This window comes from Oncorhynchus tshawytscha, linkage group LG20, assembly GCF_018296145.1.
Source record: "Oncorhynchus tshawytscha isolate Ot180627B linkage group LG20, Otsh_v2.0, whole genome shotgun sequence".
Classification (NCBI taxonomy): Eukaryota; Metazoa; Chordata; class Actinopteri; order Salmoniformes; family Salmonidae; genus Oncorhynchus; species Oncorhynchus tshawytscha.
In genome coordinates this window covers 23,809,319-23,825,580 of record NC_056448.1, presented here as the reverse complement: position 1 = coordinate 23,825,580, position 16,262 = coordinate 23,809,319, and the positions used below count along the sequence as shown (strand labels likewise).

General features: G+C 43.3%; 1 protein-coding gene across 1 annotated transcript in view; it reads left to right on the top strand.

Moving 5' to 3' along the window:
* The window catches only part of LOC112220378 (RIMS-binding protein 2), a 72,605-nt gene that overhangs the window by 38,410 nt on the left and 17,933 nt on the right, over window positions 1-16,262 (top strand). The window contains exons 2-5 of the mRNA XM_042302387.1: window positions 6,945-7,034; window positions 11,835-11,957; window positions 14,392-14,496; window positions 15,704-15,754. Of these exons, the coding sequence (XP_042158321.1) occupies window positions 14,395-14,496; window positions 15,704-15,754 (153 nt within the window). The 5' untranslated portion in view covers window positions 6,945-7,034; window positions 11,835-11,957; window positions 14,392-14,394. The remainder of the gene's footprint in view (window positions 1-6,944; window positions 7,035-11,834; window positions 11,958-14,391; window positions 14,497-15,703; window positions 15,755-16,262) is intronic.

Here is a 16,262-nt window from a genome sequence, read left to right as displayed (position 1 = left end):
TTTATATCCCAAAATCTCAGTTTACATTGGCGCCTTACGTGCAGTAATGTTTTGATTCCAAAACATCCGGTGATTTTGCAAAAATACTAATACTAAATACTACTAATACTACTATACTAAATAATAAACATTGATAAAAGATACAAGTGTTATTCACAGAATTAAAGATAGACTTCTCCTAAATGCAACCGCTGTGTCAGATTTCAAAAAAACTTTACGGAAAAAACATAATCTGAGAACGGCGCTCAGAGCCCAAAACAGCCAGAAGAACATCCGCCATTTTGGAATCAACAAAGTTAGAAATAACACCATAAATATTAACTTACCTTTGATGATCTTCATCAGAAGGCACTCCCAGGAATCCCAGGTTGACAATAAGTGACAGATTTGTTCCATAAAGTTCCATCATTTATGTCCAAATAGCCACTTGTTGTTAGCATGTTCAGCCCAGTAATCCATCTTCATGAGGCGCGAGCATTTCGTCCAGACAAAAACTCGAAAAGTTCCGTTACAGTCCTTTAGAAACATGCCAAACGATGTATGGAATCAATCTTTAGGATGTTTTTAAACATAAAACATCAATAATGTTCCAACCGGAGAATTCCTATGTCTTCAGAAAAGCACTGGACCGAGAAGTAACTCTGTCGGTTGGATTTTTCTCAGGTTTTCGCATGCCATATAAGTTTTGTTATACTCACAGACATCATTCAACAGTTTTAGAAACGTCAGAGTGTTTTCTATCCAATACTAATAATAATATGCATATATTAGCATCTGGGACAGAGTAGGAGGTAGTTCACTCTGGGCATGCTATTCATCCAAAAGTGAAAATGCTGCCCCATCCCAAAATGGTTAAAGACATTCAGAAAGTGGGTACTTATTTATTTTGATCCTGTCACACCCTGATCTGTTTCACCTGTCTTTGTGCTTGTCTCCACCCTCCTCCAGGTGTCGCCCATTGTCCCCATTTTCCCCAGTGTATTTATACCTGAGTTCTCTATTTGTCTGTTGCCAGTTCGTTTTGTTTGTCAAGCCTACCTGTGGTTTTCCCCTTGCTCACGTCTTTTCTAGTTCCTGTTTTCTAGTTTTCCTGGTTTTGACCATTCTGCCTGCCTTGACCCTAAACCTGCCTGTCGTTCTGTACCTTGTCACACCACCCTGGATTATTGGCATCTGCCTTCCCTGACCCCGAGACTGCCTGCTGTTCTGTACCTTATGGACTCTGATATGGATTACTGACCTCTGCCTGCCCTAGACCTGTCGTTTTGCCTGCCCTCTGTTCTAGTAATACACATTTGTTACTTTGACACTCTCTGCATCTGGTTCTTCTCCTGAAACGTGATAGATCCAATTCCAAGAATGAGTGAGTCACTCAGCTTTATGCTGCAAAATCCTCGCTGGACTCGCTTTCATTCCTTTTCTTCTTCACATCAGCAAAGAAGGACTCTGTGTTTCAGAAACTCACTTCATATAGAGGGGCTATCACACTTTCACACTGTGGTAAATAAAGGCAACATGTTATTTAGAATAATTTATTTCTGTTATTAGAGGGAGAAAAACTAAAAGCCCACCGTGCCTATTTTCCGAAAATCGGCAGTCCGCATGTCAAGTGTAAAATTGGCCATTGAATTTACCAAAGTTCTCTCTCCACTCTTCTTTTGCCTGATGCAGGACTCTAGTACCAAAGAAGAGAGACTCTTAGACTGAAAACACCTCCATTAATTTACGAAAAGATAGTAAATTTGTGCCACAGTTTAGACTACCGATAGATCAGTGTTCTAACTCCCCCTTGTGATAGTGTAGTGCAATGACAGAATTATGTAATTTTAAACAATCTGCCACCATCCACGCAAATGGTTGCGGCATAAGCTTTAAACTTCTAAAGGAAGAAACACTGTAGGAAAATGTTTTATTTAATATATTTTAGAATAAGGCTCTAGCGTAACAAAATGTGGAAAAAGGGAAGGGGTCTTAATACTTTCCGAATGCACTGTATGAATCCTTATTTCGACAGCAAACCAACCCATTGGTCTGTGTGGCCAAAGAGCACTATTTTCATGTTATCTAACCATAGCGCTGGTTCCAATCCAAGTGCCAATGCAGTTAAGAAAACTCCAGGCGCTTATATTTGTTGGATGACATATATATCTCTTTGGCCACGCACACCAGTGGTGGGTTTGGCGTTGAAATAATGATGCCTAGTCAAAGCAGTGATGTTACCCTGAAAGGCTGAAAGGGACAATTAAATGCTTTAATTGTCAATACTCTCTCTGCATTGTGTGGCTGTAGGTAAGGGGAAGAGCTGTCGAAGCAACCACCTGGTGAAAAGCACAGAGAGCGTGAGAGAGAGTGGGGGAGAGAGGGAGAACAGAGGTTGGGATGATGATGTAGGAAATAGGCCAGAGCTGTCAGTGTCAATGAGTCACTGGAAGTGTTGAGGGCTCTCTCTCTCCTGGTCTGTCCACCCTCGACCAGGCAGGCTGGGACGCAAATATGGATTTCAGTGTTGTATATCTCTACAGCTGAGCACCGGTCCTTACTGAAAATCTATGCTTTTCAGTTCCACTTGCAGATTTTTGTAACCATATGTGTCTTAATTTGTTAACCCTTTGTGGGGTGAGTTTTACAGCATTTTGTCAGCGTTCTATTTTTGGAATTTCACAGCAAGTTTGAAGTATCCATAGAATGACCAATGTGAATAGTTTGACTCAACTCCTCAGGCTAGAGGGAGAGAGATGTCACTGTCCTAGGCCAGGACCAATGTGAATAGTTGACTCTCAGGTAGAGGAGGAGATGTCACTCTCCAGTCTCTCATCTCTCTCTCTATATATATATATATATATATATATATATATATATATATATATATATATATTATACACAGTTGAAGTCAGATGTTTACATACATCTTAGCCAAATACATTTAGACTCAGTTTTTCCTAGTAAAAATTCCCTGTCTTTGGTCAGTTAGGATCACCACTTGATTTTAAAGACTGTGAAATGCCAGAATAATAGTAGAGAGAATGAATTATTTCAGTTTTTCTTTTTTTTATTTCATCACATTCCCAGTGGGTCAGAAGTTTACATACACTCAATTAGCGTTGTCTTTAAATTGTTTTACTTGGGTCAAACGTTTCGGGTAGCATTCCACAAGATTCCCACAATAAATTGGGTGAATTTCGGCCCATTCCTCCTGACAGAGCTGGTGTAACTGAGTCAGGTTCGTAGGCCTCCTTGCTTGCACACGCATTTTTAGTTCTGCCCATAGATTTTCAATAGGATTGAGGTCAGGGCTTTGTGATGGCCACTACAATACCTTGACATTGCTGTCCTTAAGCCATTTTGCCACAACTTTGGAAGTATGCTTGGGGTCATTGTCCATTTGGAAGACCCATTTGCAACCAAGCTTTAACTTCCTGACTGATGTCTTGAGGTGTTGCTTTAATATATACACATAATTTTCCTACCTCATGAATCAATCTATTTTGTGAAATGCACCCGTCCCTCCTGAAGCAAAGCACCCCCACAACATGATGCTGCCACCCCCGTGCTTCACCGTTGGGATGGTGTTCTTTGGCTTGCAAGCCTCCCCCTTTTCCCTCCAAAGATAACGATGGTCATTTTGGCCAAGCAGTTCTATTTTTGTTTCATCAGACCAGAGGACATTTCTCCAAAAAGTACGATCTTTGTCCCCATGTGCTGTTGCAAACCGTAGTCTGGATGTTTTATGGCGGTTTTGGAGCAGTGGCTTCTTCCCTGCTGAGTGACCTTTGTCAAGTAATTATTGAATCAGTGTTCATAAATTCCAATTATATTTATCTGTCTGATACCCAGAGGGTGTAAAGTTCTGGTCTTAAATAAAACAGACAGAATTCCCAGCTCACAATTGATCAGATCCCAGTTTATTTGCGAGAGCTCTCAAGTTTTCACAAATACATTCCTTCTTATGCCATCCTAAACTACGGACAGACATACACACCAACATGGATTTTCTCATGAGTCTAACCACAGTTTATAACCCCTCAGCTGACAGTTCCAGGCTCCCCCAGACACTATAACTCTGGAGGAGCTCTCCCTGTCCTCTCTTATCTCCACATACATTCCTTTCTTCCTAGGTACATGCCATATAACCCCTTCCTAATGAACAAACATTATTTAATACTACAAGAAAGACAGGGTAGAATTCTTGCCAGTTATAGTGCAGTATTCCTCATTTAGTCATTATTGATAAAAAAATCCCATAACACCTTTCAAGTTATGTCGATATAGGACTATTTTTACTGTGGATATAGATACTTTTGTACCTGTTTTCCCAGCATCTTCACAAGGTCTTTTGCTGTTGTTGTGGGATTGATTTGCACTTTTCGCGCCAAAGTACATTCATCTCTAGGAGACAGAACGTGTCTCCTTCCTGAGTGGTGTGACAGCTGCGTGGTCCCATAGTGTTTATACTTGTGTACTATTGTTTGTACAGATGAACGTGGTACCTTCAGGCATTTGGAAATTGCTCCCAAGGATGAACCAGACTTGCTGAGGTCCACAATTATTTTCTGAGGTCTTGGCTGATTTCTTTTGATTTTTCCATGATGTCAAGCAAAGAGGCACTGAGTTTGAAGGTAGGCCTTGAAATAATACATCCACAGGTACACCTCCAATTGAATCAAATAATGTCAATTAGCCTATCAGAAGTTTCTAAAGCCACAACATAAACAATTGATGGAAAAATTACTTGTCATGCACAAAGTAGATGTCCTTAACCGACTTGCAAAAACTATAGTTTGAGAAATTTGTGGAGTGGTTGAAAAACGAGTTTTAATCATCTTAGGGATAAGATTTCCATTGAAATTGGAGGGAGCACAATTCAAATAAATTATCGTAACATTAAACATTTATGAACATACAAGTATCGTATATCATTTAAAATCTTAAATTCATGTTAATCTAACTGCGTTGTCCGATTTACAATAGGCTTTACGGCGAAAGCATACCATGCGATTGTTTGAGGACGGCGCCACAAATCAACATATTTTTCAACCAGCACAGGCTTCATAAAATCAAAAATAGCGATTAAATAAATCACTTTCTTTTGAAGATCTTCCTCTGTTTGCAATCCTAAGGGTCCCAGCTACAACACTTTTCAAAAAACAAGCCTGAAAACTTGAATAAATACTGTTGACATCTAGTGGAAGCCATCGGAATTGCAATTTGGGAGACGGAATTACATAAGAAGAGAGAGCCTGGGACCTAAAAAAAAAAATTATGTCTGGTTTTTCTTCCGATTTTCGCCTGCCATATCAATTCTGTTATAGTCTCAGATATTAGTTTAACCGTTTTAGAAGCTTCAAAGTGTTTCCTGTCCAATGCTACCAATTATATGCATATCCTGGCTTCTGGTCCTGAGTAACAGGAAACTAGACCCTATCCCAAACAAGTTTTAATGACTCCAACCTAAGTGTATGTTAACTTCCGACTTCAACTGTATATATATTGTATATATATTTCTATCACCCCCCCCTCACTCTCTTCTCTAGTCTCTCCCCCCTCAATTCTGTCTGTGTGTGACAAACAGTGGTGTTGACACAGAGGACGTGTTCAGTCCTCTCAGGGCTGAGGCACAAAGTGGATCTGGCACCTGAAGTGCACTAACATCAGGATTAGCCACGTAGGAGAGGTGTCTCCACAGCCAGTGGGTGGTACAGTACAGTAGATTACAATGTAGGGAGAGAGGAAGGGATGGGGAGAATGTGTTACACAATCAGATTAGGAATGCACCCCCCCATACACACCGCTCTGTGCTGTCACCTTAACATCTACACATACACTCTGGCGCACGCACACGCTTACGCACTCACATTGGCAGTCTATTGTTTATTGAGTCCCTCCATATGTGCAGACAATTTGATGATAGGGAGCCTGATGAGGCTTTACCCTCCCCACAAATCCTCCATCCACCCTGGGTCTAGAGCTGGCATCCACCCTTACGGCACTCTCTGTCTCTTCGTCTCTCTCTCACTCTGTCTCTCTCTCTCTCTCTGTCTTCCCCTCTCTCTCTCTCTCTCTCTCTCCTCTCTCTCGCTGTATCTCTGTTCAGGACTTAAGCCTGTTACATAATTGTATTAAAGCAGGAATCACTTCACACCTCCACTCTGTGAGATTTGGCATTATCCTCCCCAGATCTGTCAGAGGGAAGACCGCCTCTCAACTCCTTTGTGACAAATGGCACCCCATTCCCAACGTAGTGCACTAATTTTGACCAGGGCCATAGAGGCATTTGGGATGCACATATTGAGCAGAGTTGATCATCAGCATGAGGTTGACTACACTATCATATGCTGATTAATCTCCTGGATCATTGGAGATCTCAAGGCGTCACTGTTAATGGTGTTGGCCTCACTAAATAGAGGGTGGCAACGTGCAGCTGTGTATTCTGCCTTCTGGATCAGTGGTTCTCAATCCTGGTCCCGGTGACACATTTTAGTTTTTGCCCTAGCTCTACACAACTGATTCAAACCATCAAAGCCTGCTTTCTTGTCAGCGGTGTAGTGCTAGGACCAAAACAATAATGTGCACCCCCTTGGGTCTCCAGGACCAGGATTGAGAACCACAGTTGTGGATAACGGAGGGGTTTTGTGTGCTGGTGAACCACTTCGGCCCACACAAGGTACGACAACCTGCGATGAATGTCTCTCTGTTGTTTAACTACACATTTGCAGGTGGAGTTACTGTACAACGTGCATTGTAGCTCTTTGCAGCCTATTGCTGTCCTGTACACACTATTATAATGCACCGATATCACCATTCAATGTACTGTCACATTGAGACTAATTATCTATTCCCCCCTCTTTCTGTCCATCTATCTGTCTCTCTGTCTCTCTCTCTCTCTCTCTCTCTCTGTGTCTTTCTCCTGCATCTATTCTGCCCCCTTCCTCTCTTTCCCTCCACAGAAGACTCAGCCTTTGGATGTGTTGCAGGAGAAAAATCGCCTGATCCTTGAGTTGTCCAGCAACAGCCTGAAGGCATCCAAATATGACCAGGTAGGTAAAAGACTCAGGCTGAATCACAAATTGCACCCTATTCCCTACACAGTGTACTACTGTATAGAGAATAGGGTACCATTTGGGACCTAGCCTCAACCTCATCATATAGCTCAGCCCAGTACTGTGCTTATATCACTTGATCAATGGGCAGATATCATATTGGCCTAGCAGAGCCCCAGGGGTGTCTCTCACAGAGGAGGCTCTACATTACACTAACTAATGGAATCTGTGATCCATCTCTGATAGATCGATATCCACTGAAAGCCCCTTGCACAATTTCACTCTGTCTCCATAAGGAGATGATGCTTGTTGTGGTTAAGTGGAATTGTATACATTAGATGAGGAGTGTATTATGTATCATGGATGCTGGGACATTTGTTAGCTGTAACAGAATGTGCTAGACAGTGATAACAGACAGGCTACTATATGGACGTTGTAGAGTTTTGGAGTTGAAGTGCGTTCCCAATGGAGGTGGAGAGGCCATGCTCATAGCACATAGGCCAGTCATAATGTCAATGCCCACACTAAAGGCTTTACTACTCTCTAAACACTGTTATCTGGGAAACAAAACCAAGACACCAAAATGACACAAACATCACAGCATCACTTCCCAGCCTCTGTGCGTGTGAATCTATCTCAACCCTATCCAGCAGGCCCCACAGACGCAGACGGACGCACGCACACACACTCAAACACACACACAGACTGGGAGTGTGAGTGAGTGACTGTCTGTGGCGGGGGGGGGTGGTCGGCAAGCGCTAATGGTGTCACTTTCACGGGGCCAGCTTTGACACGTGTCCAGAGAACAAAACAGCTTGGCACTTTGCTCCATCCTAATCCCCTATCCGGCTCCTCACGTTTCCGCCCGCATGCCACGGCCAACAGAAAGGAGCCATCTGTCAGACTTTGAAATGAAAGAGAGGGGGGGCAGAGTAGTGCGGTGCCCAGGTACCTGAGCCTGGGTTTGACGCTACTACCTGAGAGGACATGGTTAGCATTAGCATCAGAGTCAGTGATGAAAGGAAGAGTTAGCGTAGCGCCGGGCGCTAGCCGAGGTGCTCGCCTCTCACCTTCTGGGTGTGAATGAGATTGTGGAGACTTAGTAAATAACATGGGAGACAGAAAGGCGCCTCTGTCTATCCCTCGCATCAGAGGGGCGATTTCTCAAAGCAGATGACGTAAGATCGATGGGAGATGCGAGCAGAGCGACCTTCCAATATCAGAGAGGGCGGGGGGGGGGGCATATGAGTGAATGAGTGCTGAGAGGAATGTGCCAGGGCTGTCTGGTTGATGGGAGGGAAGGCGAGGGACTCGTTGCTGTGGGTGATTTAAGCCAATCAGTCGGGTGTTTGTCGTTATCATTTTCTCTTCATGGTCGATCCCCTCATGAACCCCAGATGAACATTCACTGACCCCTGTGTAGAGAAAGGATTGTATCACATCTAGGTACAGTTGTCAGAATACTGGAATTATGGGGAGATATATAATAGATTCAATTTCATATCAGAACAGAGGATCTTGTTGCAATCTTTACCCACAACCCAAAATTATCATGGATTATTTCATTTGAGGGTATGGCTGAAATAATTTGTTTAAGAAAACAAGTACAACATTGTGAATAACTGGTGCGGTACGATTTCATGGGGTCCACAAGTTACCTTGAACGAGCTGATCCAATTATATTAATTAATTAGAGACTTAAGCGGTTGGTGGGTGGCTAAGAAATGGTTCTGTTCAGATGCAGCCGAACTCGAGAGAACCCAACTTAAGTCACCTTCCTTCAAGGCTTTCTGATTGATGATGAAATGGGGCCATGAGCTTGAGTCAGCAGCTTCCTTGTATCATCGCTATGCTGACTAATTTCACAGCAGTTTAGACTCTACACCCCCCCCCCCACCTGGGAAATATAACATTTACATAAGTATTCAGACCCTTTACTCAGTACTTTGTTGAAGCACCTTTGGCAGCGATTACAGCCTCGAGGCTTCTTGGGTATGACGCTACAAGCTTGGTCTATATGGATTTTTCCATTCTTCTCTACAGATCCTCTCAAGCTCTGTCAGGTTGGATGATGAGTGTTGCTGCACAGGTATTATCAGGTCTCTCCAGAGATGTTCGATTGGGTTCAAGTTCAGGCTCAGACTGGGCCACTCAAGGGCATTCAGACACTTGTCCCGAAGCCACTCCAGCGTTGTATTGGCTGTGTGCTTAGGGTCATTGTCCTGTTGGAAGGTGAACCTTCGCCCCAGTCTGAGTTCCTGAGCACTCTGGAGCAAGTTTTCATCAAGGATCTCTCTGTACTTTGCACCGTTCATCTTTGCCTCTCCCAGTCCCTGCCGCTAAAAAACATCCCCACAGCATGATGCTGCCACCACCATGCTTCCCCGTAGGGATGGTGCCATGTTTGCTCCAGACGTGACTCTTGGCATTCAGGCCAAAGAGTTCAATCTTGCTTCTCATGGTCTGTGAGTCTTTAGGAAAACTACAAGCGGAAGGTAATTTGCCATTTTACTAAGGATTGGCTTCCGTCTGGACACTCTACCATAAAGAAATGGCTGCAGAGATGGTTGTCCTTCTGGAAGGTTCTCCCATCTCCACAGAGGAACTCTGGAGCTCTATCAGAGTGACTATTAGGTTCTTGGTCACCTCCCTGACCAAGGCCCTTGTCCCTCAATTGCTGAGTTTGGTTTGGTGGCCAGCTCTAGGAAGAGTCTTGGTGGTTCCCATCTTCTTCCATTTTTTTTAACCTTTATTTAGCTAGGCAAGTCAGTTAAGAACAAATTCCTATTTTCAATGACAGCCTAGGAACAGTAGGTTAACTGCCTTGTTCAGGGGCAGAACAACAGATGTTTATCTTGTCAGCTCAGGGATTTGATCTTGCAACCTTTCAGTTACTAGTCCAAAGCTCTAACCACTAGGCTACCTGCCACCCCAAATATTAAGAAATTAAGATTGATGGAGGCCACTGTGCTCTTGGGGACCTTCAATTCTGTAGAAATGTTTTGGTACCCTTCCCCAGATCTGTGCCTCGACCTTATACAGACAGGTGTGTGCCTTTCCAAATAATGTCCAATCAATTGAATTTACCACAGGTGGACTCCAATTTAGTTGTAGAAACATCTCAAGGATGAACAATGGAAACAAAATGCATCTGAGCTCAATTTCAAGTCTCATAGCAAAGGGTCTGAATACCTACTACGTAAGTAAGATATTTCTGTTTTTTATTTTAAATACATTTGCAAACATTTCTAAAAACATTTTTATCTTTGTCATTATGGGGTATTGTGTGTAGATTGCTTTTTTTTTTTAAATTTTAGAGTTTTTTTTATTCAATCAATTTCAGAATAAAGCTGTAATTTAACAAGATGTGGAAAAGTCAAGGTGTCTGAATACTCTCTGAAGGCACTGTAAATGAAAAAGGACAGGTAAATTGATGGAAGAACAAAATAACTTTTTTCTCTTCTCACTCACTCCATATACACTACATGGCCAAAAGTATGTGGACACCTGCTTGTCGAACATCTCATTCCAGCATCTTGTTCATTAATATGGAGTTGGTCACACCTTTGCTGCTATAACAGTCTCCACTCTTCTGGGAAGGCGTTCCGCTAGATGTTGGAACATTGCTGCGGGGCTTGATTCCATTCAGCCGGAAGAGCATTAGTGAGGTCGGGCACTGATGTTGGGCGATTAGGCCCGGTTCGCAGTCGGTGTTAAAATTCATCCCAAAGGTGTTCAATGGGGTTGAGGTCAGGGCTCTGTGCAGGCCGGTCAAGTTATTCCACAGCAATCTTGACAAACCCTTTCTGTATGGACCTCGTGTTGTGCACAGGGGCATTGTCGTGCTGAAACAGGAAAGGAACTTGACTGGCCTGCAATGAGCCCTGCAAGAGCCACAAAGTCGGAAGTACAGAATCATCTAAATCAAATCAAATTTTACTTGTCAGAAACACATGCTTAGCAGATGTTAATGCGTGTAGCAAAATGTTTGTTCTTCTAGTTCTGACAGTGCAGTAATATCTAACATGTTAATTACATTTAGAATGTCATTGTATGCTGTAGTGTTGATATTTCCCTTCACTGGATCCAAGAAGCCTGAACCATGAAAAACAGCTCCAGACCATTATTCCTATTCCACCAAACTTTACAGTTGCCACTAAGCATTAGGGCTGGTAGTGTTCTCCTGGCATCCACCAAACCCAGATATGTCCATCGGACTGCCAGCTGGTGAAGTGTGATTCATCACTCCAAAGAATGCGTTTCCACTGCTCCAGAGTCCTATGGCAGCGAGATTTACACCACTCCAGCCGACGCTTGGCATTGCACATGGTGATCTTAGGCTTGTGTGCACGGCTGCACAGCCATGCAAACCCATTTCATGAAGCTCTTGACGAACAGTTCCTGTGCTGAAGTTGCTTCCAGAGGCAGTTTGCAACTCGGTAGTGAGTGTTGCAACCAAGGTCATACGATGTTTATGAGCCGTTGTTGCTCCTAGACATTTCAGCATCACAATAACAGCACTTACAGTTGAGGGGCAGAAATCTTATGAACCGACTTGTTAGAAAGGTGGCATTCTATGACGGTGCCAAGATGATCGTCACTGAGCGCTTCAGTACGGGCCATTCTACTGCCAATTTTTTCCTAAGGAGATTTCATGGCTGTGTGCTCAATCTTAAATAGCTGAATCCACTAATTTGAAGGGGTGTCCACATACTTTTGCCCCTGGAGTGTATATTCCTTCACCCTGACTCACTCTTGCCCTTACTTGATTTCTGTCTTTATTTTATTTTTCTCTAGGTAAGGTCAGACTATGAGCAGCTCGGACACACCTACAGTTCTGTGAGTTAGGAGAGAGACTTAGCCCAACAGGAGAGGAAACGGCTCCAAGGCAAACTGGAGAACCTCGAGCAGGTCCTCAAGGTGAGAATCCATCCGTCCGTCCATCCTTCCATCAGTCCTAGCTCTCCTACATTCACTGCTACTGTTTTTTTCAACTCAACAGTAAGCTCTGTCAGCCAATCATGAGATATGAATTAAATGTCAGAGATAGTGTACTATAAGACCTTTGCAATCTGATTGGGTTAGGTTAAGGTGAAGCTAGATCACTAGATCAATATTTTCTGAAATATTGCATATATCTACAAAGTCTATCCTATGAGTTATAGAATACATCTTACTTCCCAATAAAAGTGTGTGAGTTTTGTCATTTGTGTTGCAAGAAACTCTTTTTCATTAGACTCTTGTATGCCAATAGCAATCAGCAGCAGTCTCATAGCAGTGTGAAATATACTCTCATTGCAAATCACTGCTTCCCTCCATGCAATATTGATTGTCTGTTTGTAAGGCTATATTTGAGAGAAAAATGTACCCATCTGAGGAAATTGACTCCTGCTCCTAAAAAATAAAAGAAGTGTGTGTTACTTTCTCATTGCCTATTGATTTGGACGGATGTGGAGATTGCATGTTGGAGAATATTATGGAGAGAGATGAGGATGGAGAAAGCAGAGAAAGGCTGAAAAGGGAGAAGGAAAAAAATATGAGTGAGAGATTTCCTGAAGTGGAGCACTCTCCTTCGTTTCCAGTGTGCTCAATGTTTCAGGGATAATAGTTTGTACTTTTTCACCATTGCATAACCATGTTACCAAGATTGTGCTATACCTCAGAATTTCAGAGAGAGATATTCACTGACATAATATTGCCATAAAGTTGGCTAATCTGAATAAGTGGAGTCTTAAACTGAGAAGTTGCATCTTTGTTGCTGTGGATGAGGATGATGACGATGACGATGGCGATAACGATACCGATGACGACGATTATAAGAATCAGTTAGCTGTGGGCTAGCGTCTGATCCCTGTGTATGAGAGCCAGAGGTCTATCGGGCCAGTTCATTTTGGAGCTCTTGAATGACCACAACCACATCTGACAGAGTGAGCCTAGTGACAGTCCCTCGGTCACTGGAGTCTCCTGGGTCTCCAGCAGAGCTTAAGACTCCTCTGTGATTATGCAAAGCAGTGCCTGCTCAGGACACCTCTGAGCATCTCTGGGGAGAAAGAAGCTTTCCTTCTCCCAGAGAGAAAAAGATGAATGTCAGAGTTTATAAGCTGCTTTATGTTTTTAAGCTCCAAGAAACATCTTATGTCCTTAACTCCAAGTCCTACCGGTGGCAGCTGCTCTTAACTCTGGAGATACAGTCATAATTACTCATTTGGGAGTGGGTGACTATACACTGAGTGTACAAAATGTTAGGAACAGTTTCCTAATATTGAGTTGCACCCGCTTTAGCCCTCAGAACATGCTCAATTCATTGGGGCATGGACTCTACAAATTGTCGAAAGCATTCCACAGGGATGCTGGCCCATGTGGACTCCAATGCTTCCCACAGTTGTTTCAAGTTGGCTGGATGTCCTTTGGGTGGTGGTGGAGCATTCTTGATACATACAGGAATCTGTTGAGCGTGAAAAACCCAGCAGCATTGCAGTTCTTGGCAGACTCAAACTGGTGCGCCTGGCGCAGGTGTTCCTAATATTGTGTACACTCAGTGTATGCGATTGATCACAAGAATCAGTGAGTCGGACTTGATATGGCGTCAATAGAGGTAGACAAACTTCATACCCTTTGAATGGAAAACGACAGCATTCTTGTTGCTTTGACTTTTTATGTATTCATCTGTTATTATGGGTGCTGTAAAAGTGTTTGGACTGTGTTGTAACCATTCAAGACATAGTTACCGCACTATGACCGTGTATTGACCATGTTGTGACCTGGTCTCCCCAGCATATCAACATGTATTGACTGTGTTGTCTGGGATCTGGTCTCCCCAGCATATGAACATGTATTGACTGTGTTGTTTGTATCCTGGTCTCCCCAGCATATGAACATGTATTGACTGTGTTGTTTTTGTGACCTGGTCTCCCCAGCATATAAACATGTATTGACTGTGTTGTTTGTGTCCTGGTCTCCCCAGCATATAAACATGTATTGACTGTGTTGTTTGTGTCCTGGTCTCCCCAGCATATGAACATGTATTGACTGTGTTGTTTTTGTGTCCTGGTCTCCCCAGCATATGAACATGTATTGACTGTGTTGTTTTTGTGTCCTGGTCTCCCCAGCATATGAACATGTATTGACTGTGTTGTTTTTGTGTCCTGGTCTCCCCAGCATATGAACATGTATTGACTGTGTTGTTTTTGTGTCCTGGTCTCCCCAGCATATGAACATGTATTGACTGTGTTGTTTTTGTGTCCTGGTCTCCCCAGCATATGAACATGTATTGACTGTGTTGTTTTTGTGTCCTGGTCTCCCCAGCATATGAACATGTATTGACTGTGTTGTTTTTGTGTCCTGGTCTCCCCAGCATATGCGAGAGGCTGCTGAGAGGAGGCAGCAGTTGGATGAAGAGCATGAGCAGGCCCTGGCTGCCCTCACCACCAAGCAGCAGAAGATTCACCTTCTGCATAAGGTAAGCCCATAACACCCCACCTCGCCTCTGCCGTAGACTCCAACCCTCACCACAGTGGTCACTAAAGACAATGCATCATGATAACAGTGGTCAAGTATGTGTGCATTTATTAGAGAGACTAGTATTGTGCAACTACTATGCAATGTTCCCTCAAACACTGTAACTCATGACTCATAAAAAACAACAACATTCTACCATAGTGAGCGTTCTGCATGTGTCTGCTCTCGCACTGACAGATCCTCTTGAGTTGTTTTTCAACTCAGACTGTGGATATGTAATATGATGGGATTGTAAAAGGGGCCATATAATCAGTAGTCTCCTGTGATTGTGTGTCTGTCTGCATTGGCAGCAGTAATCTGAGCTCCTAGAGAGCTGTGTGAATCCCTGTGTGTTCTGTTTAGAGAGGAGCCATGACAGACATAGCAATTAGTGCAGACCGCAAGCACAGCGCAGATCAGACTCCCCAGAGACACTGCCTAAAGTTAACCAAGCACTACACTTTAGGGAGACGGAGAGGGAATGCATGTGTGATTGTGTTTGCGTGTGTGTGTGTTATTGGGAGTTGAATGAGGATGTTTGCTTTTGAGTATTGGTGTGTGTTTGTCGGTGTGCACGCCTATCTGCGTTTCAATCTGCAAGTTTGTATGCATCTGCCTCAGCGTGCTCATTTGAGGCCTCGTCTTATGTCTGTTTTGTCCTTTAGCTAATCTATTGCGCTGTGATTCCATTTAATTACCAATCGCACAGATGATATATCACTTGAGCAGAACAGCATTTCGTCCTTCTGGATATCAAAGCCAATCTGGATGAAACAGCTTGATATTATGAGGCTTTTCCGATGCACCTTAGTTGCAGGTTTTTAAATTGGAAGTCATAGCACCCTTTCCATTTCGCCTAGTCTCCCCTGTCCTCAGATACCCCACAGCTGTGAGGCATTCATTGCCTTTCTACTGTGAACTTGTCTCTTTAAGACTATTTCTCCTGCTCATGCTGTGCAGAGCTGACAACACCGAGGGTTCTGCATGTGTCTGCTCTTGCGCTGACAGTTCCTCTTGAGTTGTTGTTCAACTCAGACTGTCTCTTCTATGTCTGCAGTGTACCAAGAGCTGTGCCAAGTGTATGCTTGATGTATTACTGACAGAGAAAGAATGTGCAGTGCTCACTGTGTCACCTGCAGGTCCTATATAACTGTGTTTGTGTTCTCCAGGCTCAGGTTGAAGCTGAGAGAGAGCATGAGGGAGCGGTCCACCTGTTAGAGGTAAGTGGACATGGAGGTCCAGTGGGCAAGGTGAGGATGGCTTCTGTGGCTGTTTTCAAAATGGTTGTCAATTGACTGATACATGTGGTTTTGTTTGTGTATTCAAGACACATTGATGCATAAGAAAAATACCTTGTTTTAAATCCACCAAATCCGTATTGCCTTTCATGAAAAGCTAGAGTTTTGAGGTAAGCCTGATAATCCCAGGTGATACTCTATACTGTATTTGCATTGCTTTTGGAGGCTTTTGTTGAGTGGGGAGCTAAGCATTGATGAGCGTGGAATACCCAGAGAGTTGGGTCCGCAAAACCTCAACCTGCCCATAACTCTTTCTTTTACGACTCAGTTAGACCGGTGAACTCTGCCGTTGCTCAGGCTAAGATCAGAAGCTTTTATCCCAGCCACGGCACTAATGGCTCTGGAGAAACCTCTTTTACAGAAAAATCAACAGGAGTTCAGGGGGCAACCATCCAGATGATGAAATATCTACAGTGCAGAGGAACTGGCG